The sequence below is a fragment of the Stegostoma tigrinum genome, chromosome 10 (assembly GCF_030684315.1).
Source record: "Stegostoma tigrinum isolate sSteTig4 chromosome 10, sSteTig4.hap1, whole genome shotgun sequence".
Lineage (NCBI taxonomy): Eukaryota > Metazoa > Chordata > Chondrichthyes > Orectolobiformes > Stegostomatidae > Stegostoma > Stegostoma tigrinum.
Genome location: NC_081363.1, coordinates 3,258,001 through 3,282,043, shown reverse-complemented (window position 1 = coordinate 3,282,043; position 24,043 = coordinate 3,258,001). Strand labels below are relative to the sequence as shown.

General features: G+C 46.6%; 1 protein-coding gene across 1 annotated transcript in view; it reads right to left on the bottom strand.

Moving 5' to 3' along the window:
* LOC125455504 (nesprin-2) overlaps positions 1 to 24,043 on the bottom strand; it is a 367,488-nt gene that overhangs the window by 75,581 nt on the left and 267,864 nt on the right. Inside the window, exons 73-80 of the mRNA XM_059648913.1 lie at positions 23,023 to 23,170; positions 15,110 to 15,204; positions 12,995 to 13,229; positions 11,869 to 12,063; positions 9,825 to 9,950; positions 8,232 to 8,390; positions 7,131 to 7,289; positions 5,552 to 5,718 (exon numbers count right to left, since the gene is read on the bottom strand). Coding sequence (XP_059504896.1) covers positions 5,552 to 5,718; positions 7,131 to 7,289; positions 8,232 to 8,390; positions 9,825 to 9,950; positions 11,869 to 12,063; positions 12,995 to 13,229; positions 15,110 to 15,204; positions 23,023 to 23,170 — 1,284 coding nt within the window. The remainder of the gene's footprint in view (positions 1 to 5,551; positions 5,719 to 7,130; positions 7,290 to 8,231; positions 8,391 to 9,824; positions 9,951 to 11,868; positions 12,064 to 12,994; positions 13,230 to 15,109; positions 15,205 to 23,022; positions 23,171 to 24,043) is intronic.

The window sequence follows — 24,043 nt, the reverse complement described above, 5'->3', positions numbered from 1 at the left end:
ACCCCCTTCAGTCGGTTCTGCCATTCTGTGAGATCGCGGCTGGTTGGTAGCTTCATTCCATACATCTTCCTTTAGCTGCTATCCCTGAATACCTTCAATTAACAAAAGTTGGTCCATCTCAGATTTAAAATTAACAACTGAACCAGCAGCCATTGCTGTCTGTGGTAATGAGTTCCAAATATCTACCATCCTTTCTGTGTAGAAGTACTTTCTAACATCTCTCCTGAATGGTCTGGCCCTAATTCTCAGACTACGGTCTCTTGTTTCACAATCCCCAACCAGTTTCTATTTACTTACTCTTTCCTTTCATGTTAATTTCTTGGAGACTTAGATTAAGTCACCCCTTAACCCTCTAAATTCTAGAGAAAACAGGCTTGGTTTGTACAATCTCTCCTCGTAACTTATCCTTGAGGACTGGAATCACTTCCAGATACCTTGCAGAAATCCTGGAGCCCTGCTTAAGGCCTCAATTTGAACAGAAGATGAACTATTATTTAAGAAATTTCTTTTTATCCTAAATGTAACTCAAAATGGCACGGATGGTGGCATCAAAACACTTTTCATGGTATCTTCAAGATGTAAATGACAATAAAATCAAGCATTCAATAATTCCTAACTCCTGATGTCCAGTTATCATTCTTGTAAACCTCCCTCCCCGACCATTCTATCATCCTAAGGTGTAGGGCCCAGATCTGCTCATAGTACTCCAACTGGGATCTAACTCGAGTTTTGTAACAACTTCAGCGTAGCTCATGCATCCCTGTACTCCAGTCCTCTAGGTAGGAAGGCCAGCATTCCATTAGCTTGCTTGGCTTTTTACAGCTCCTGTTTGTGACACCTTAAATATCTATGCACCCGGATCCCCCTGGTCTCTTTAGGCATTCACTGTATCTAACTTCATACCATCAAGAAAGTTCCGCAGTCTATCTTTTCTTGGTCCAAAAAGGATACCCTCACACTTGCTGACATTGACCTCCACCTGCCTAAGGTTTATCCATTCACTGGCACTAATCAATATGCCTTTGTAATTTTATGCTATCTTCCTCACAGTCTACAATGCCTTCTCACTTTGTCTCATCAGATGCCTTCTCACTTTTGTCTCAGCAAATTTGGTTCTAAGACTTGAGATGATGTTGTCATTTTAAGAGGCTATTTTGTCCTGGCCTTTTGGTAAAGAGAAGCTGTAAGGCCAAGATGTAGAACTGACTAATGAAGACCACTTGAGTAAACACCTTGGGAGGCCTTTGTTTCTTTTTCAAACAGTCTGAATGGGTGTGGCCAGCTCTCTGAGATCCTGATTTTTGGGTTTTGGTTTTTTTTAGTGAACTTTAGTGAACATCTGCTGGCTGCTAAGGTCTCAGAATTTTCTCTTGGTGTTTTTGTTTCCCTCCTGGATTGGAGAACTGCATCTCAGAATCTTTTTCTGAATTTTCATTTTTTTCCCATGGGATGTGTTTATGACATGTTGCTACATTGGAACAGTTAATTAATAATAGTTACTGTATCTATTAAGAATTCCAATAGTTAAGTTATTCCATATTCCTCTTTCTTTTGTTTGTATTTTAACTAAGGTGTTTAAATGGTTTGTGTTTTGCTTAATGTCAAGTCTTTTGACCAGTGGCATTGCATCTAGGATATTTTACATTTTCCTTTAACAAAAGAAAAATCTAGTGTCTAAGCTGTCTTCTTAAAATATTTTGAAGGGCTCTGGTCTGATTCATAGCTGACTCTCTCTGCCATTATCCAAGTTGTTCATAAATAATATGATTAATTAATAGTCAAACACAGATCCTCATGGGACACCCCAGTCACATCCTGCCAACACATGTCCCTATCCATGAGCCCTACTTCCTGTCCCCTGCCACTCAACAACTTCCCAGTGATAACAATAATTGGCCCTCAATTCAGTGGGCTTTAGCATTCATTAACAGTTGCTTATGTGGGACATTATCAAATACCTTCTGGAAGTCCACATAAACAACATCCATAGATATTCGGAGATAACAAGGTGTAGAGCTGGATGAACACAGCAGGCCAAGCAGCATCAGAGGAGCAGGAAGGCTGACATTTCGGGTCACGGATGCCTGTATAACTGATCTGGTTTTCCTCTCATTTCTTGAAAAGTGGAGCGATATGCAATTTTCCAATCCAGAGGGTAGACTGCTGTACCAAAGGAACTCAAATGTTCTAGTCAAGGCTTCTCCCTCACTTCCTTTAACAATTTCTGATGGAAACCATCAGGTCCTGGAAATAGCGCGTTTTGGGAAGATTTGTAGCTCAGGCTGAGGTTCTGGATGTGAGTTTGCTCGCTGAGCTGGAAGGTTCGTTTTCAGACGTTTCGTCACCATTCTAGGTAACATCATCAGTGAGCCTCCAACGAAGCTTCATTGGAGGCTCACTGATGATGTTACCTAGAATGGTGACGAAACGTCTGAAAACGAACCTTCCAGCTCAGCGAGCAATCTCACATCCAAAAGTCCTGGCAATTTGTCATTCTTTAACTCCATTAATTTTCTCATTACCAGGTGTTTTACTTCCATTAATTTTATTCAGTCAGACAGCATGGAAACAGACCCTTTGGCCAAACAAATCCACACCAACTGTATTCCTAACCTGAACTAGTACCACCTGCCCACATTTGACCAGTCACTGATCCCAATTCTCTATTAATGCCCTCGGGACTTCCAGCTAGCTATCTTCCTCTTCTACTGTAAATACTGAGGTAAAGTAATTATTCATCACGTCTGATCTTTCCCCATAGTCACTGACAAAATATCCCCATTTTCAGCCTTAAGTGGGTCAACATTGCTCTCTTTAGGTAAGTATATGATTTCAGATTTCTTCTGTTTGATTTTGATTCAACAGAGTCAGAAACTTTTTCAACTCAGTGGAATTCACTCACCTCCAGTTAAGTTTTCTTTAACTTATTTGTACCTTGTCCTGTTTGCAGAACAACTGTTCTCTAAGTGCGGTCCCACTGAAACCTGCCCCAATACACTCTGCTCTGTCCACATGAGGGTGGGCACGCACTAGGTTCAGGAATTCCTCTTCCTGTCTGCCCTTCACACTGTTACTGCCCCACAGTCTGTGCCAGGAGAACAGAGCTCCTTGAACCAGTCAGTGAGTTGGGTGGCACACTCTGACAGATTGGGGTCTCCTAGCGTTGATATGAAGTGGTCAGCAGATACTCTGTTAAAAGTTGTTCCTATGTTCCCAGGGCCTGATGCTTCTATGTGTTTTGAGGCAAGAAGGATACTGACAGAGTGCAGCAGGGATACACTGGCATTTTCCACTCTCCTACAATGGTAGGGTTGGGGGGCGGTGGATTGAAGGCCAGGTGCTAAAGGCAACAGATGCCTCCTTAGAAAAGCTGCTGGGGTTTAGCTTAACCCAATGAAAAGGATTAGCGTGCGGCCTGTCGGACACTCCCCTGATCATCTGTCTGTGTTGAGAGCATGTCCGTAGAGCCCTCCCTCTGCCAGCTGCACAGCATGCGGGAATTCACAGCGTACCTGAGTTCGACTGACTGGATCAACAATGACACAGTGGGTGTTCACCAGGATTAGTTTTAAATCTGAGTCCAGAATAGGCAGGGATTTGTTCTGTCTCTAATCTTTAGTATTGTAAGAGAATTCTGAAGGAATGACTGAAGACTTAAAAACATTCCCATTGCTCATTTGACAAAAGAGATAAATGCAGTTATCAAGGGTCAGCAGGTTCAAGAATTAAGCCCTTTTACATTACAATATATTCACTCAGGATATATATTCAAAATATATTCAAACTCTTTGGCAACAGAACTAATATTACAGTTCAGATGTACAGACATGAGTAAAAAGAGGGAAAACAGACTGTGCACAAGAATTTCTCACTCGCAGCACTGACCCTCCGACAGTGCGGCGCTCCCTCAGCACTGACCCTCCGACAGTGCGGCACTCCCTCAGCACTGACCCTCCGACAGTGAATGCTCCCTCAGCACTGACCCTCCAACAGTGTCCGCTCCCTCAGCACTGACCCTCCGACAGTGAACGCTCCCTCAGCACTGACCCTCCGACAGTGAACGCTCCCTCAGCGCTGACCCTGCGACAGTGCGGTGTTCCCTCAGCGCTGACCCTCTGACAGTGCGGCACTCCCTCAGCAATGACCCTCTGACAGTGCGGCACTCCCTCAGCAATGACCCTCCGACAGTGCAGCACTCCCTCAGCACTGACCCTGCCACTGTGCCTGTGCTCCTTCTATACTGAAACTGTAACAGTGCATTGCCTTAATACTGCCCCTTTGATAGCGTTGCATGCTCTCAGTATTCACTTTAAAAGTCTTGAACTCCCTTGGTGTTTAGCTTTGTCACGCACACATCTGGTGTGTGATGAGAAGTGCATCCCAACATTATGTTTTCAATTCCAACACTGGCTGTCGTTACCCTGAAGGACTCTCCTTCTGAACCTCCCCCCTCACCTATTTCTTCTTAAATCCCTCCCACTAATTAATGATCTGGGGACTAAACTTAATAAAATGATGCATAGCACTTTCCTGCTCCTCTGATGCTGCTTGGCCTGCTGTGTTCATCCAGCTCAACACCTTGTTTTCTCAGATTTTCCAGCATCCCATTATCTCTTAAAGTGATGCATCATCTTTTATGTCTGTCCATATCATTTTTGTTTTGAAAATAGTTGTGTCCCTTTTTACCGTTGTCATTGAGAATTCCCAACAGCAACTATTCCAGCCCCCATTTCCCACCTTAATATTTTTCAATATGTTTTATGCTGTAATGTTCAGTGCCCAGTCCCAATATTGTTTTGTACTTGCAACTCAATAATCTCTACGTCTGGTCCCCCCCAGTACCTCACTACCTCTTGTATCTCAGCTTCATTATGGACACTGTGTACTGCCTCAGGTAGTTCAACTCATTTTTAACATGACTGCTTCTCACTTTACGTTGCTCCAGCTTCTAAACTCTGTTCTTTAATTCTTCTGCTTTGTTTGCCATCAATATCCCATCTTCCTCCCTCACAAACCAGAGGGGACGATGGCCTAGTGCTATTATCACTGACCTATTAACCCAGAGACCCTGATATTGTTCTGGGGGCCTGGGTTTGAATCCAGCCATGACAGATGGTGGAATCTGAACTCAACTTTTTTTTAAAAAATCTAGAATTAAGAGTCTAACGATGACCATGAATCCACTGTCAATTGTTGGGAAAAACCCACCTGGTTTGGGGAAGGAATCTGCATTCCTTACCTGGTCTGGCCTACATGTGATTCCAGGATGACTCTGGGCAATTAGGGATGGGCAATAAATGCTGGCCTAGCCAGGGGCACCCTGGTCCTGTGAATGAATAAAAAATAAAAACAAAATCCCTCCCCATTTCTCTGGCACCACTTATGGGATTGGGAGGGGTTGTACTCACATGCCCCTGTCTGTCTTCCTCACAACTTGCTCCTGTCCCTTCCCATAAGCTGCTGGGTCCTCTCCCACACCCTGAACCACTCACCCCTCACCCCTCACACTTGCCTCCTTCCTCCATCCCTTTACCCCGTCCATTCGCCTTACCTGGCCTCAATGACTTCGAGGAGGTGTTGCCAGTTCCTGCTGATGAGATTAAGCTTGTTGTCGATCTCCGATGCCTTAGATGGGCTGCTGGCTTTGATCAGATCACTCCCCAGCTGTTTCAGCTGTGCCTTGTTCCTGTTGTAGAGATTTATTTCCCTCATACAATCCTAAAAAGGGAAGCATAGCTCACAGCACCGGCTCAAAACTGAGGGAGAATAAACAGCTCACTTGTACAATTTTGGGGTTCACTAAAAGCAATTGCCGAAGGAAATTACACGTAAACGAAGTTGAGAGAGTCAACCTAAAAGGTCCACAAGTCCTGAATAGTTGCAAGGCCCATTCCAGGTCCAGATTTCACTGAATTCGTTAAGTTTATCAAAGTAAGCACAAAAGAAATGATACTTAATGAAAGCAGTGGATTGAGCCTATACACAATGGAAAACCAGTCTGCAGTTTCTGGCTGACTGGGCCCATGGTCTTTTTGTTTTATCCCGCTGACTGAAGTTATCCCTCTGTCTCCAGGAATCCTACAGTGCACCAAACTACTGAGGGTGACCGCTGATTAACGCCTGCTCGCTGTCTCAGCCGTGCATCGTCAGAGGCACAATGAACTCAAACTGGCTTACAAATTAGAAATGATGAGGGGGCATTCGCCTGGTGATATGATCACAGGGCTGTTAATTCAAGTAACATTTTGAGAACCCGGGTTCGAATCCTGCCACAGCAATGGTGGAATAGGAATAATTTTTTTCCTAAAATCTGGAATTAAGAATCTAATGATGACCATGATCCATTGTCAACTGTCGGAAATATTCATCTGGTTCTCTCATGCACTTTCGGGAAGAAAACTTCCATCATTACCCAGTCTGGTCTACATGTGACTCCAGACCCACAGCAATGTGGGCGACTCCTTACTACCCTCTGGGCAATTAGGGACGGGCAATATTTGCTGAACTAGCCAGCGACACCCTCATGCCATGGATGAATACATTTTTATCAATTGCTGAGCAGCATGATCTGAATCTGAGATTAGCTCTCTGGATAGAGGACAACCAATTTGTGACAGGTCTCTTTAACAGTGTAATACGTAAAATAGATGAAAGCTCAAAATGACCATTCTAACACACATAAGTCTGTTACATAGAGTCATAGAGATGTACAGCAAGTAAACAGACCCTTCGGTACAACTCATCCATGCCAACCTGATATCCCACATTAGACTAGCCCCATTTGCCAGAGTTAGTCCATATCCCCCTAAAGGTGAGAGGGGAAAGATTGAAAAGACACCTAAGGGGCAATTTTTTCACACAGAGGGTGGAATGTGTAAGGAATGAGCTGTCAAAGGAAGTGGTGGAGGCTGGTACAGTTATAACATTTAAAAGGCATGTGGATGAGGATATGGATAGGAAGGGTTTAGAGGGATATGGGCCAAATGCCGGAAAATGGGATTAGATTAATTTAGGATATTTGGGTCAGCAAGGATGAGTTCGAGTGAAGGGTCTGTTTCTGGGTCGTACAGCTGTGACTCTCGAAATAAGAAAAGTAGCTGGGCACAAGTCAAAGATAAAACATGCCTTACCTTCTGGAGTCTCTCAATCATCTCCTCGACCCCACTGTCTGTGCTCTGTGAGACTCGATCTTCCATCTGTTTTAGCCAGTCTTCCAGATGCTTGCTCTTGGTGTTAAACACGACCCACTGCTCGAGCTGGTCACTTATTTCCAGTGTTCGCAAGGACGCCTGCAGGATTAGTGGGTAGGGCCAGTTAGCAGTATTACTACAGTATTACTACAGGGAGATTGATGCATTTAGCTACAGACCGGACTAACTGCAATAGATCCTGAGAGACAAGCAGCACATATTCCACAACCTCCACAACATAGCTCACATCTGCAGAAGGTCCTAGAAATGCTGTTTGTCCAACAGGATATATATTTGCCCACTAATACTCTCCCACTCTTATCCCTTCTGGTCAGAGTAAATTGGGTTGGAGAGAGTACTCATTCTCCATCTTTCTCCCTTTGGGTCAGTCCTTTCTCTCTCTCAGTGCAGCCTAGCTGTGCCACATTCCCTGTGATGCAGAGATGAATTCACAGGACCCTGTGCAATCTCAGGACTCCAGTCAAAGGCTTCAAACTGGAATGTGAACAATTTGAGTTTATCTAACACATTTAGTGTCATAAGACATGCCTTCATTGGAGGACTATAAAACAAATGTGCTGAAAACATGATGCGGAGGTGCTGGCGTTGGGCTGGGGTGGGGGGGGGGGGTGGCAGAAGTCATATGACACCAGGTTATAGTCCAACAGGTTTATTTAAAATCACAAATGTTCAGAATGCTGCTCCTTCATTAGGTGAAGTCCAGCCTTCAACTGACCAAGGGACAGTGCTCCGAAAGCTTGTCATTACAAATAAACCTGTTGGCTTATAACCTGGCATGGTGTGATTTCTGAGTAAAAGCAAGACACAGAGCTGCTTCCACCACCAAATTCATAGTGAAAATAAGAGCAGTCGGAAAAGCAGAGACAATGCCCATGATATCAGCATCGAAAGGTGTAAAAATACATCTCACTTATGAAGGTCCTTTCTGGAATCTGTCTCATTGGCTCAGTGTTTGTCCTAGGCAGTTAGTGCGTGAGTCACCCTGAAGCTGTCTCCTTCCTTCCTGCTACATGAACTTACAGACAGCTGCAGTAGTTCCCAATGGCTCTCCAGGATTGCTACTTGCTCCTGGAATCCAATCACCGCATCCGGAATAAGGTATTTGCCAAGTGCTACTTTCACGGTGCTCAACTCGGCAAGCCCCTTCACCCAGCATCGCATCGGCCCTCCCAGCTCCTGCTGTTCAAAAGAAAGCACAAAATTTACCAGTTAGTGAGACAGCACGTGTGTGTGTGCGTGTGCGTGCATGTGTGCGTGTGTGCATGTGCGTGTGCGCGCGTGTGCATGTGCGTGTGCGCGCGTCAGCATGTGCATGTACGTGAGCGTGCATGTGCATGCGTGTACGTGCGTGTGCACTCATGTGTATGCGCATGTATGTGTGTATGCATGTGTGTGCACAAGCGCGCGTCTGTATGTGCGTGCGTGCAACATGTGTAAGAGAGAATGAACTGAATGGTACGAAGAGGAGGCCATTGGAGATAATGAGGATTGGTTCGCTTGACAGTGGGAATAGTGCTAATATCACTGGTCATTCCACTCGGTGAACACCAGCTCAATACCCACCAAGGCAGCCATTGAAATTTAAACTCAATAAGTTTAATAAAAATAAAAATCAATCAGTCAGTGAAAGCTGGGTTTGGTAACGGTAACCACTAAACTAATCATTGATTGCTGTAAAAGCCTATCTGGCTCACCACTGACCTTTAGGCAAGAAAATCTGTTGTCCTTATCTGGTCTGGCCTACATGTGATAGTAGGAGCTGCAGATGCTGGAGAATCCGGGATAACAAGGTGTACGGCTGGATGAACGCAGCAGGTCAAGCAGCATCACAGGAGCAGGAAAGCTGACGTTTCGGGCCTAGACCCTTCTTCAGAAATGCCTCTGGTGCTGCTTGGCCTGCTGTGTTCATCCAGCTCCACACTTTGTTATCTCAGATTCTCCAGCATCGGCAGTCCCTACTATCTGTGAAACATTTTTATTTATATGCTTTGGTTTGCTGGGGTGGTTGGTATTACTTCTGGTTCTGTTTCTCAGTGGTTTCGACACAGGGTCTAATTCAGTGTGTTTGTTGATGGAGTGCCAGTTGGAATACCAGACCTCAAGGCGTGTCTCTGTTAGGCATGTGCCAGTCCCTCAGCTATGTGTTTGGCTCATTACTGCCCCCTGGAATGGCCTAGTAAGCTAAGTTTAGGGGCAATTAAGGATGGGCAATAAATGCTGGTCCAGCCAGTAATATGCATATCCCATGGAAGAATTTCTGCAGGTTGTGTGTAAGAATGTATGGGTGTGTTGGCGATGACCAGCTGTTGCTGCAGAGCTGAGTCAGGCTTCGAATCCCCACCAGTGATTAACTCACTGACACCCACAACCTGTGCTCGGTCACTTCATTCATTCATTCGTGAAAGATCAGGGTCCGTCTCATCTGACACAAAAGCAAAATAATGCAGATGCTGAAAAGCAGAAATAAAACAGTAAATGCTGTAAGTGTTTTAGAGAGAGGGAAGTAGAGTTAACATTTCAGGCCAATAGCCCCTTGCAGTTCTCAAACCCCAATTCTTTCTCTCTTGCCACCTGCTGCTTATTTCCAGCACACTGTTCTTATTTGCCTCTTACCTGAAGTTTATTTTGCTCTTTTTGTAGGTCCTCACTGGAGCAGGGCAGCTCCCGTTTCAAATCTGTTCTGAATTCTTGGAGTTTGAGACCCAATACGGTTACCTCCTCCCCACATCTGTCACACATCTGTCAAGAATAGCACAAAGATAAAGAGTGGTAGGTGGGATGGCAGGCAATTTACAATTAACAGGAACACCTTCGGGTAGAAGTGAAACACTCCATCGCACAGTGTCCTGACCAATACTTACCCCTGAACCAATACCATGTGAAGAATTATCTGGGCAGGTTGACAGTGCTGCTCGTGGGAGCTTGATAAATGCAGAATGTGTAACAGCAGTGACTAGGGGTGTGTCTGTGTGTGTGTGTGTCTGTGCGTGCATGGGTGCGTGCGTGGGTGCGTGGATGGGTGTGCGTGCGTGGGTGGATGAGTGCATGCGTGTGGGGATGGGTGTGTGTGTGGGTGTGCATGTGTGCGTGCGTGTCTGCGTGTGTGCGTGTGCGTGTGTGTGTGTGTGTGCGTGTGCGCGTGTCTGCATGGGGGGAAAGCATTCACTGTAGCTAACTTGGCAAGAATACTGCAGACGCTGGGAAGCTCTCGAGTGATGCAAGGACACGCCTGCGCTCCCATCTACCCAGTGTATGGAATTCACTGCTCACAATGTTGGCACCTTGACACCAAATGTAGACTGGGCGCCCGCTTTGTGGAATCCCTCTGTTCCATCCACAAGCACGGCCCCAAGGGGGCAGGGGCCTGCCATTTTAATTCTCCATCTTGCCCCCAGACCAACATCTCTGTCCTTAGCCTGGTGCCCTATTCCAGCGAAGCTCCACACAAACTGTGGGACCATCCTGTGGTTACACACTTTATAGCTTCTGGACTCAAAACAGTCAGCTCAACAATTTCAGATTGTAAACCCTGCCTCTACTTTATTTTTGTTGTATCCTGTATTTTGATTGCTTTTTTTCCCTTAGTTTTACTTTCGATCAGTGGTATCTCTGCTCTAGGCACATATCTTTTCTTGCTTAGTCTCTATTCCCTTTGGGCCCAGAGGATAAACTCCTTTGTCATTCAGTTATGTCCATCTTCCACCCTATTACAGGATTCCCTTTGTGTTCATCACACCCAGGCTTTGATCAAATTCTACACCATCTCCAAAATTTCATAAAATCCCTACAGTGTGAAAACAGGCCATTCGGCCCAACAGATCTACACCACCCCTCGGAAGAGCATCCCACCCATGCCCAGATCCACCCTCATCCCCCTACCCTTTCTCTGTAACCCTGCATTTTCCATGTCTAATCCACCTAACCCACACATCCCTGAACACTACGGGCAATTTAGCATGGCCGATCACGTAGCCTGCACATCTTTGGACTGTGGGAGGAAACCGGAGCACCCGGAGGAAACCCACGCAGACACAGGGAGAATGTGAAAACTCCGCAGAGACACTGAGGTGGAATCGAACTTGGGTCCCTGGCACCGAGGCAGTAGTGTTACTCACTGAGCCACCGTGCCATCCTCACCCTCTGGGGGAGTCCCGATGAAAAGCTGTTAATCTGAATGCCAAATTTTATTTCTCTCTTCACATAGGCTAGCTGGCCTACTGAGCAATTTCCTGCATTTTTTATTTCCATAGAACAATCCCAACATTGTGGAAGATGCTGTGTAAAAACACATGCTTTCCTTGCTTTAACTAATCAGCCTGGTTCAGGAGATAGGAGCAGGTGATGCAGACCTGCTCCCAATGGCTGCAATTGTTTTCATCTGCTAACAGATAGTCACAGATCTGCAATGGGAAGATGAAGAGGCGTCTGTACTGTGCAGTAGCTTGATAACCCGCCATGATACCCCTTCACACACTGCTCCAACCATCCAACACTCTGCCAGCTAAATACTCCAGGTTAGGTTGGCAGGAGAATAAAGTCTGGGTTAAGGTAGAGGAGCCATTTCGCAGTCGTTAGGCTTTTGGTTTGGGATTGGGAATGGGAATGACTTGGTGAGGGTTCTGTGGAGCTCAGTCTCTGGTTGAGTGGAGGGATGTACCTTGATGATGTTGGTCAGTTTGTCCCTTGTGTCTGTGAGCTGTAGGTTGGTGGAGTCCCAGGCATCGTGGAGCTGGCACAGTTGGTCCTGGAGCGATGCCTGTGTGGAAGAATCAGCTGCTGCCTCGAGCTCTTTCCCCACCTCTAGGGCCCGCATCATGCGCGGCTCCAACTGCTGGAGTTTCCTACCTTGGTGCTTGGAGGTGAACAGAGGCATTAGGGCTTGCACACAAACTGTTCAACAATTCCTATAAATGAATGTCCACATTCAGGGTCAAGGCTGATCTGTGGATTATAAAACTCTACAGCAGAGAAAAAATGGCCAACGCTGCCTTCACCATCTCCTCGCAAGAATCTGACCAATAAATCTCACCAGCCACACACCTCCACTGCCTGCAACCCCTTCCCCCATCCCACCCTGCTCGTCCCTCACCTCACCCCTCCCCACCGCACACATCTACTGCCCTGTCCCTCCACCATCATGCCCTCCCTTTCAAAGAGACAACACAGGCTTGATGGGCTCATTACAGTGTGGAGCTGGAAGAACACAGCGGGCCAGGCAGCATCAGAGGAGCAGGAGAGTTGATTCTCAGGTTTCCACCCTTCACCAGGCCTGATGAAGGGTCCCCACCCGAAACGTTGACTCTCCTGCTCCTCTGATGCTGCCTGACCCGCTGCATTCCTCCAGCTCCACACTGTGTTATCCCTGAATCCAGCATCGGCAGGTCTCGCTGTGCCTGAGGCCTGATGGGACTGGCCTCTTTCTGCACTGCGTGATACTGTGCCTGGGACAGGACTCTCAAGCAAACAAAACATTCAATTGTAATGTGCTGGACTTATTCACTGTATGTTTGGTGCATAAATATGTTTAAGGCAGCCGATAGTTTGTGATCAATTCAACACTGGGAGCAGACATTGTCCAAACTTGGGAGCTCCTCTGGCAGAAGATCTTCTCCCAGTTTTTAGAGTTGAGGAGGCAGTGTTGGGCTGGAGGTTAATCCAGGGTGACCCAGGCCCACCAAGGTGCCTGACCTATCAGACAGTGAGAACACAGGGTACCCTCAAACTGACCTAGGCAGACCCAGCCTCAGTGTCAAGCAGGAGGTGTAAAAGAGCAAATGACTTACCTTCACACCCTCAAGCAACATCCAGAGCTGGTGCAGGCTGTAACTGCGTAGATCGCCCATGGCCTGCAGTTTGTTTGAGGTGTCGGTGAGCAGCTTACGGATTCTGGCCACAGAGTTGCCGTGACGACACCACTGGTTGGTGAGAGTGGTGATGAGGTGTTGGCGTTGCCAGACTTTCTGGACCAATCTGCACCAACGTTCCTTCAGCGCTGAGAGATTCAGGACAAAGGTCCTTCTGGGGAAGGAGACAGGTGTTATTAGAAAGCAAACTGTGGCCCTGTTCTCCCTAACCTTTGGGTGCAGCAGCCCCACTGATACAGGGACCTCCTCAGGCCTTGCCCATATACTAGGGCCTCATGTTCTTCCTGGTCTGTAGGGGAGGAAGCAGCAAACTCTAAGCTCCACAGCGACGGCCTTTATTGCAGCATGCGACCAGGCCTCTGGGGGCTGCACTTCCCACTCACCTTTGAGAATCACAAAATCACAGAATCATTACAGCACAGAAGGAATCCCTTCAGCCCATCCTGCCTGCGTTGGTTCTATCCCTGAATGCCAACCTCCTGCCTTTTCCTCATGTCATGCACATCATTTCTATCCAAATAACCCTCCAATGCCTCTCTTGACTGCTTCAATTAAACCTGACTCCTCCACATTTCCAGGCAGTGCACTCCAGGCGCTAACTACAAGCTACATGCTACATGAGAATGTCTCGTCCTCACTTTCCCCCAGTTTAGTTTAAATTTACATCCTCCCATTCCTGTTTCTTTTACGAGCAGGAACAGTTTGTCCCTCTCTACTCTGTCCAGCCCAACTCAGGGCGTTGAAAACCTCTCTCAGATCTCCTGTCAGCCGCCTTCCCTCCAGGGAGAACAGGAGCAGAGGGAACTGGGTATGTATGTGCACAGATCATTGAAGGCGGCAGGGTTGGGGGGGGGGGGGGTGGGAACAACAGTTACAGTGTAGTGTCCTCAGCTTTATTCACGGAGTACAAGAGAAATGGGGTGATGGTGAACTTGTACAAGGCACTTGTTTGACCCTGGCTGGAGTATTGCGTGCGATTGTAGGTGCTGCATTGATTATTGGAGAGATGTGAAAGCATTGAAGAGATGTCTTCAATCTAGCCTCATCTCTGAAGTTTCTTCAATCACTGTGCACTCTCTCCAGTGCATTCAGGTCTCTCCTATAATCAATGTAGCTCCCAGAACTGCACACGATACTCCAGCCAGGGTCTAAAATGTAAAAACCAAAAGAACTGCGGATGCTGTAAATCAGGAACAAAAGTAAATTTGCTGGAAAAGCTCAGCAGGTCTGGCAGCATCTGTGGAGGAGAAAACAGAATTGACATTTCCGATTTGGGTTCTGAGGAAGGGTCACCGGACCTCAAACATTAACTCTGTTTTCTCCTCCACAGATGCTGCCAGACCTGCTGAGATTTTCCAGCAAATTTGTCTGTGTTCAGGGTCTAAAATGTGTCTTGTACAAAGTTCACCATCACCTCCTTTCTCTTGTACTCCTAGAATAAAGCTGAGGACACTACACTAACTGTTCTCCCCCCCTCCTGCCCTGCCACCTTTAATGATTTGTGAACATGTACACCCAGTTCCCCCTTTAGAACTGTACCCTCTATTTTACATTGTCTTTCAATGTTCTGACCAAAATGTATCGCTTCCCACTTCTCTGCAATGAACCTCATTGGTCATCTCTCTACCCACTCCCCCAACTTGTCAGTGGCCCTTTGGAGGCTCATACTGTCCTCCTCATCGTTTACATTTCGTCCAAGTTTAGTGTCATCCGAAACTTTGAAACTGTCCCCTGCGCACCAAGGTTCAGATAATTAATGTCTTTCAGGAAAAAAAAACAACTCCAACACTGATCCCTGGTGAGCTCCACCACTAAACCTTCCTCCAACCTGAGAACTATCCATTGACCATGTCTCTCTGTTTGCTGTCACACAGTCAATGGAACCCTTAGCATGGGAAGGGCAGGCAGAAACCAGGAGGAGCAGTAGGATCTGGGTGAGGGCATTTGGGTGGTGATGGAGAGCTGATAGGAAGCCCATTGCAAATCTTTGTAAATCCGTTATGAGAAGTTCAGCTGCTCTGGTCTCTGCCTCACCTGTCCTGGGCATCACTGCTTGGAATCAGATGGTAGGCCTCCTGAATGATTGAATCAAGGATCTGGTGTGCTATTGAAGCCTCTGCCTGAAAAAGCTGCAACAGGAGAAAAGTTAAAATTAACAGGTCATTGCTTTTCTCTAAACTCTTCATCATAAGCAAGGCCAGCACTTGCTACTCAGCCCCAAATCCGTCCAAAACAATTGTAGGTCTGGAGTCACATGTAGGCCAGTCCAGGCAAGGATGGCAGATTACCTTCCCTAAAGGACATTCGGGAACCAGGTGGGTTTTTATGACAAAAGACAATAATTTCATGATCATCATTACGGAGACGAGCTCTCAATGACAGACTCATTCATTCATTGAAATCTAATTCCACCAGATTTGAACCTACTTTCCCAGAGCATTAGTAATCCAGTGAGATTTACTGGGAATACTTATTTATATTTAAGGATGTTCTGGAAAGTACTGGAAGTTCTTGGACAACTTAGGCACTCTCCGGATTGAGAAGGGTTACACCACATGATTTCTTGGAAACTGAAGTTGACAGTTTAACGTGTGAACAAAGGACAATCCAGCACAGGAACAGGCCCTACGGCCCTCCAAGCCTGCACCGGCACATTTTGCTGTTCCATACTAAAACTGTCTTCCGTATCCCTCTATCCCATTCCTAATCATGTATCTATCCAGGTGCTTCTTGAATGCTGCTATTGTGTGCTCTAAGCCTCCTATAACTTACTGGCAATTAAGCAACTTTGAAGCAAAAACTAAGGAAAGTTTTCAAGAATGCGAGAGATGAGGTTTATTGCATTACTGAAGAAAAACTACTCAAGAGAGGAGCGAAGCCTCTGTGCTAATGGTTGCCAAGCAACCCTCTACAAAGTGAGGGTTTTGTTCTACAAACCTAGGAGTCACAATGAAGACCACCCAAGTCTCCAAGGCCCCCTTTCTTAAATCCTGTTCTCAGTAACAGCAGCATTTCTATCTGCGAAAACCCAAAACGCTAGACTGTGACCATTTCTAGAGACGAGTCCAAAACTGAATATCTGTCATAAATCTCCAGCCATCAGCACATTCATCAATAGAAAAACTGGGCATGAGAGGTCATCACCCAACACCTTTTGATTCCAAGACAATAAAATGTGAGGCTGGATGAACACAGCAGGCCCAGCAGCATCTCAGGAGCACAAAAGCTGACGTTTCGGCCCTAGACCCTTCATCAGAGAGGGGGATGGGGAGAGGGTTCTGGAATAAATAGGGAGAGAGGGGGAGGCGGACCGAAGATGGAGAGAAAAGAGATAGGTGGAGAGGAGAGTGTAGGTGGAGAGGTAGGGAGGGGATAGGTCAGTCCAGGGAAGACGGACAGGTCAAGGAGGTGGGATGAGGTTAGTAGGTAGAGATGGAGGTGCGGCTTGGGGTGGGAGGAAGGGATGGGTGAGAGGAAGAACAGGTTAGGGAAGCAGAGACAGGTCGGGCTGGTTTTGGGATGCAGTGGGTGAAGGGGAAGAGCTGGGCTGGTTGTGTGGTGCAGTGGGGGGAGGGGACAAACTAGGCTGGTTTTGAGATGCGGTGGGGGAAGGGGAGATTTTGAAGCTGGTGAAGTCCACATTGATACCATTGGGCTGCAGGGTTCCCAGGCGGAATATGAGTTGCTGTTCCTGCAACCTTTGGGTGGCATCATTGTGGCACTGCAGGAGGCCCATGATGGACATGTCATCTAAAGAATGGGAGGGGGAGTGGAAATGGTTTGCGACTGGGAGGTGCAGTTGTTTATTGCGAACCGAGCGGAGGTGTTCTGCAAAGCGGTCCCCAAGCCTCTGCTTGGTTTCCCCAATGTAGAGGTAGCCACACCAGGTACAGTGGATGCAGTATACCACATTGGCAGATGTGCAGGTGAACCTCTGCTTAATGTGGAAAGTCATCTTGGGGCCTGGGATAGGGGTGAGGGAGGAGGTGTGGGGGCAAGTGTAGCATTTCCTGCGGTTGCAGGATTCCAGACTCTTAGCTCCCAGGAGTTGCTTTTTTTCTTTTGTTTCAAGCTCCATCTCTGCAGAGATTTGGTCTTAAAGCTTCCTTTCGAGAAGATTTGTAGCTCGGGTTGTGGATGAGGTTGTAGACTTGCTCACTGAGCTGATGAGTTTGGCTGCAAAAGCTTCGTCACCCTGCTGGGTAACACGGTCAGTGCGCCTCCAGTGAAGCGTCGGTGTTCTGTCTCACTTGTTATTTGTATGTCTCAGTTTGCCGGGGGTGGTTGGTATTACTTCTGGTTCTGTTTCTCAGTGGTTTGTGCACGGTGTCTAATTCAAGGTGTTTGTTGATGGAGTTCCGGTTGGAATACTAGGCCTTCAGGAATTCTCTCGCTTGTCTCAGTTTGGCTTGGACGATCATGGCTGTGTTATCCCAATAGAATTCATGTCCCTCATTGTCCGTGTGTAGTGAGACAAGTGAGAATTGGCCATATCCCTTCGAGGCTCTTTAGTATTTATTTATCGGAATAGTCAATTTTCTTCTGGTTTGGCCTATATAGTATTTCTCGCAGTCTTTGCATGATATTTTGTATATTACACCAGTTTTGCTGGTTTTGGGTATGGGATCCTTTACATTCGTCAGTAGCAGTTATGGGGTGGTTGTTGGTTTGTGGGCTCTCCTCATACCGAGGGGTCTGAGTGGTCTTGTGGTCATCTCTGAAATGTCCTTGATGTACGGTAGGGCGATCAGCGAGTCTGGTTGTGTTGTGTTTCCTGTTGTGGTCTGTCTCGGAGATAACGATGGATTGTGCTTTTTGGGTATCCATTCCTTTTGAAGACTCTGTATAGGTTCTCCTGTTCTGCTTTGTGTAGTTCTAGGTTGCTGTGACGTGCCCTGATGCAGCTTCGTTTGTAGGTGTTGGTGTGGTTGCTGGTGTAATTGTGTATCTGGTCTCTATGTGTGGTCTTTCTGTATACGCTGGTCTGCAGTTCCCTGTTGTATTTTTGTTCTACCGTTATGTCCAAGAAGGGTTGTCGGTTGTTGTTCTCTTCTTCTTTTGTGAATTTTATCCCAGTGAAGACGTTGGTTATGTGTCTGTGGGCTTCTTGCAGTTTTGTGCATTTGATAATAACGAAGGTGTCGCCTATTTATTGAACACAGAATTTGGGTTGTATAGTGGGGAGCGCTGTCCAGTCTAAGCGTCGCATTAATATTGATGCAATCAGTCCTGATATTGGGGAATCCCATTGGTGTTCCGTTGGTTTGCTCGCGTGTGCTGTCGTTGAAGATGAAGTGGGCTGTGAGACACAGATCCTGTAGTTTCATGGTGGTGTCCTTATTGATGTTGTTGGTCTCCTGGGCTGCCTGCTCACTTGATTTGTCCAGTGGCGTGGCAATTGTCCAGGCTGGTGTTTGTGGATCTAAATAGTGCTGTTACATCAAAGGATGTCATCATCTCATCCTCTTCTATCCTGGTGTCCTTGATGATGCTGAGGAATTCTTGGGATGACTGGATGGAGAGGGCAGTGTTGTCAACTAAGTATTTCACTTTCTGTTGTAGCTCTCTGGCAAGTTTATATGTTGGTGTGCCTGGCAGTGTGACAATGGGTCTGAGGGGGATCCCCGGTTTGTGTACTTCGGGGAGTCTGTAGAAGCGGGGTGTGTTGGATCTCTCTGCCTTCATTTTTTGGTACTCTGTCTTGCTGACGTCTCCTGAGTTGTGTAATTTCTTCAGGGTCATTGTAATCTGGTTCCTAACTGTGATGTCGGGTCTATCACCATCTGTTGGTAGGTGTCAGTACCTGCTAGCAGTGCGGTAGCTTTCTTGATGTAGTGGGTTCTATTAAGGGTTACTGTCATGTATCCTTTGTCCGCTGCTAAGATTACAATCTTCCTGTCTTTCCAGAGCTTTCCTCTCTCCTGTGCTGAATGCGTTGAATGTGTTGAACTTACCTTCTTTGCTCAATGTGGGGACTGTCATCTGCCATGAGGTCATGTCGCAGCTGTACAAAACTCTGGTGCGGCCGCACTTGGAGTATTGTGTACAGTTCTGGTCACCGCATTATAAGAAGGATGTGGAAGCTTTGGAAAGGGTGCAGAGGAGATTTACTAGGATGTTGCCTGGTATGGAGGGAAGGTCTTACGAGGAAAGGCTGAGGGACTTGAGGCTGTTTTTGTTAGAGAGAATGAGGTTAAGAGGCGACTTAGTAGAGACATACAAGACAATCAGAGGGTTAGATAGGGTGGATAGGGAGAGCCTTTCTCCTAGGATGGTGATGGCTAGCATGAGGGGGCATAGCTTTAAATTGAGGGGTGATAAATATAGGAGAGATGTCAGAGGTAGGTTCTTTAGTCAGAGAGTATTAAGGGCGTGGAATGCCCTGCCTGCAACAGTAGTAGACTCACCAACATTAAGAGCATTTAAATTGTCATTGGATAAACAGATGGATGACAATGGAACAGTGTAGGTTAGATGGGCTTGAGATCGGTATGACAGGTCGGCACAACATCGAGGGCCGAAGGGCCTGTACTGTGCTGTAATGTTCTATGAGAGTCTGTTCTACTTCTCCCATGAGTCCTTTGCTGTTTAGTATCAATCCCAGTGCACCCAGGAAGTCAGTCTTTTTGGCATCTCTGTAGTTATAATTCAGTCTGTGTCCTAGGACAGTCTTCTCAGTGTCTGTTAGTGCTCGGTCCGAGATGTTTCTAATCCATGAATCTGTGTTGTCCGTGTTGTTGATGTGGGTGATTTTGGACAGTTTTTCTGGAAGGGCTGTTCTTTGCTTTGTTCTGGTCTTTTGTCATTGTCTGCTGATGGCTTGTCCCAGTGTGGATGTCCATTCCTGGTTGATTGCATTGGAGTACAAAGACTTTGACACACAATTTCCCACTGTTATTTTTGGAGGTGGCTGTGGGCATCATTCAGCATAACCCTTATCATTCTGAAGCCATTCTGTTAGAACATGGAACAGTACAGCACAGTACAGGCCCTTCAGCCCACCATGTTGTGCTGAACTTTTAGCCTAATCCTAAGGTCTATCTAACGTCCACCCCTGCCTTATACTACCATCCATTTGCCTATCTAATAGCCGCTTAAATGCCCCTAATGAGGCCAACTTCACTACCCTCTCCGGCAATGTATTCCATGCCCTGACCACTCTCTGAGTAAAGGACCTACCTCTGACGTCTCCCTGATATCTATCTCTGCTCAGCTGTCCTCTGAGCCTGTATATTGTTGCCTGGTGTTTTATACTTTAAACTTTGTGATGGTACCTGCTTCCGAGGGATTCATGCACAAACTACAATCGTACATGGGGTCGAGCTCAGTCAGATAATTAACTGTTTCCCATCTGCGGCCAGTTTGAGGGTGTTGTGTTGAAAGATTGAGAAGATTAGTAGCTCGGGTTGTGGATTGAGGGTGCAGACTTGCTCGCTGAGTTTGGTGTGTTTGGTTGTGAACGTTTCGACAAGCTGCTCCAGGCAGAGATCGACAAATTCTTGATCTCAAAAGGAATCAAGGGCTACGGGGAGAGTGCAGGGAAGTGGAGTTGAAATGCCCATCAGCCATGATTTAAATGGCGGAGTGGACTTGATGGGCCGAATGGCCTTACTTTCACTCCTATGTCTTATGGTCTTATAGTCTCCTCACCAGACCCCACTATTATCACCGAACAAGGTCGGAAGGAATGCCGGACACTGAATGGAATGAGGAATGGAATGGAATGGAATGAGCTGTTGGGTATTTACTGAACAGTAAATAAGGTTTGACTTGGTCATATATCTATGGGAAGCTAGAAACCAGTGGGGGTCTCAGTTTTAATGGAGCCCCTTTCGATCTGAGATAGGTAAGGAGTATTCTGCAGGCTAATGTTTATTTTGCCACTAAGTGTCTTCGAAGGTGTGGGCACGTGGGCAGTGGGCTCAGGTACACCGGTCCCACCCTGACTTACTGAGTGGATAATGCGCCAGTGATTTCCTGGTGGGCTATCGGGGATGATCACACCTCATGGTGGGCTGTCGGGGCTGATCGCACCTCGTGGTGGGCTGTCGGGGCTGATCACACCTCATGGTGGGCTGTCGGGGCTGATCGCACCATGCGGTGGGCTGATCGCACCTTGTGGTGGGCTGTTGGGGCTGATCGCACCTCGTAGTGGGCTGTATACCCACGCAGGCATAGGTGGATGGGTTAGTAAGTTTGCAGATGACACTAAAGTCGGTGAAGTGGTGGACAGTGTGGAAGAATGTTGCAGGTTGCAGGGAGACTTGGATAAACTGCAGAATTGGGCTGAAAGGTGCCAAATGGAGTTCAATGCGGATAAATGTGAGGTGATTCACTTTGGGAAGAATAATAGGAAGGCAGAATACTGGGTCAATGGAAAGATTCTTGGTAGTGTGGATGTGCAGAGGGATCTTGGTGTCCATGTACATAGATCCCTGAAAGTTGCCACCCAGGTTGATAGTGCTGTTAAGAAGGCTTACGGTGTGTTAGGTTTTATTGGTAAAGGGATTGAGTTCCAGAGCCGTGATGTCATGCTGCAACTGCACAAAATGCGGAGGAATGGGATTGTGGGAGATATACCAGTTTGGATCGGAAATGGGCTTGCTGAAAGAAGAGAGAGGGTGGTAGTTGATGGGAAATGTTCATCCTGGAGACCCCTGGTTACTATCCTGGTTACTAGTGGTGTACTGCAAGGGTCGGTGTTGGGTCCACTGCTGTTTGTCATTTTTATAAATGACCTGGATGAGGGGCTGTTAAGAAGGCATACAGTGTTTTAGCTTTTATTAATAGAGGGATCGAGTTCCGGAACCAAGAGAATATGCTGCAGCTGTACAAAACTCTGGTGCGGCCGCAGTATTGTGTACAGTTCTGGTCACCGCATTATAAGAAGGATGTGGAAGCTTTGGAAAGGATGCAGAGGAGATTTACTAGGATGTTGCCTGGTATGGAGGGAAGGTCTTACGAGGAAAGGCTGAGGGACTTAAGGCTGTTTTCGTTAGAGAGAAGAAGGTTGAGAGGTGCCTTAATTGAAACATATAAAATAATCAGAGGGTTAGATAGGGTGGATAGGGAGAGCCTTTTTCCTAGGATGGTGATGGCGAGCACGAGGGGGCATAGCTTTAAATTGAGGGGTGAAAGATATAGGACAGATGTCAGAGGTAGTTTCTTTACTCAGAGAGTAGTAAGGGAATGGAACGCTTTGCCTGCAACGGTTGTAGATTCGCCAACTTTAGGTACATTTAAGTCATCATTGGATGAGCATATGGATGTACATGGAATTGTGTAGGTTAGATGGGCTTGAGATCGGTATGACAGGTCGGCACAACATCAAGGGCCGAAGGGCCTGTACTGTGATGTAATGTTCTGTAATTCTGTAACTGTACAAAACGCTAGTGCGGCCTCATTTGGAATATTGCGTGCAGTTCTGGTCGCCCCATTACAGGAAGGATGTGGAAGCTTTGGAAAAGGTGCAGAGGAGATTTACCAGGATGTTGCCTGGTCTGGAGCGAAGGCCCTGTGAAGAAAGGCTGAGAGACTTGGGTCTGTTCTCATTGGAGAGAAGGAGGCTAATAGGGGATTTTATAGAGACATTCAAGATGGTCAGAGGATTAGATAGGGTGGACAGTGAGAGTCTTTTTCTGAAGATGATGACTTCAGCTTGTACAAGGGGGCATAGCTACAAAGTGAGGGGTGATAGATTTAAGACAGATGTCAGAGGCAGGTTCTTTACTCAGAGAGTGGCAAGGGCGTAGAACGCCCTGCCTGCCAATGTAGTTAACTCAGCAACATTAGGGGCATTTAAACAGTCCTTGGATAAGCATATGGATGATGATGGGATAGTGTAGGGGGAGGGGCTTAGATTAGTTCACAGGTCGGCGCAACATCGAGGGCCGAAGGGCCTGTTCTGCGCTGCATTGTTCTATGTTCTATGTATGGGCTGATCTCACCTCGTGGGTTTTCTGTTGTTCTTTCAGACCCTCATAGCTGCCAGCAACATCGATCATCAGTGCCTCCTCCATCCTCTCCAGAAACTGCCTCCAGTGCTCACACTTCTGACTGAAGCTCTCTTCTTGCAGCATAATGGCCTGTAGTTTACTGAAACCATTGATCATTTGGAAGAAACAATCAGCATTTTAAACTTTAGGATGTCACAATAATATACATTCATATAAATTACCTAAGATTCACACTAATGCACTCCATTAACAAACAGTATCTGACACTTCCGTATCAGGAGATCTTAAGACAGATGTCCAGAAATTTGGACAAAGGGATAGATCTTCAGGAGTGTCTTACAGAAACAAGATGAGGAGAAGAGATTTAGGGAGAGAATGTCAGGCCGAGGGGCCCAGGCAGTTAAAAGCCTGTCTGCCAACAGCAGGCAAATTAAAATTGGGCACGTTCTAGAGGCCAGAATTAGATGAGGGCAGATGTTTCGCAGGTTTTGGTAACAGAAGAGGTTGCAGCGACAGGGAGGGGAGAGGCCATGGAGGGGTTTGACAACAAAGAGTTGAACTTTAAAATCGAGGAGTCGCTAAACTGGAAATCAACACAGACCATCAGAAATAGGAACGCTTTCCCTGAAAGTGACAACACAAGTGGAGAAAGTGGTCAAGAATGAACATAGCTTGCTTGCCTTCATCAGACAGGGTACAGAGTACAAATACTGGCAAATCATGTTGTAGCCATATAGACCTTTAGTTGAGCCACATTTGGAATATTGCATGGCCAAGCATACATTTCTTTCTCACCCATTTATGGGACGTGGATGTTACTGGTTAGACTGGGTTAATGGCCCTGTTTCATTACCGTGCTGGGTAACATCCCCAGTGCAGCCTCCGATGAAGCGTCGGTGTGTTTTCTCACCTGGTTTTTAAACTCTGGAGTCCGTTGAGATGGATCGCCTCACTTCCGGTTTTCCTTCCTTGATGACAAAGGTGTCGTCTACGTAGCGTATCCACAATTTTG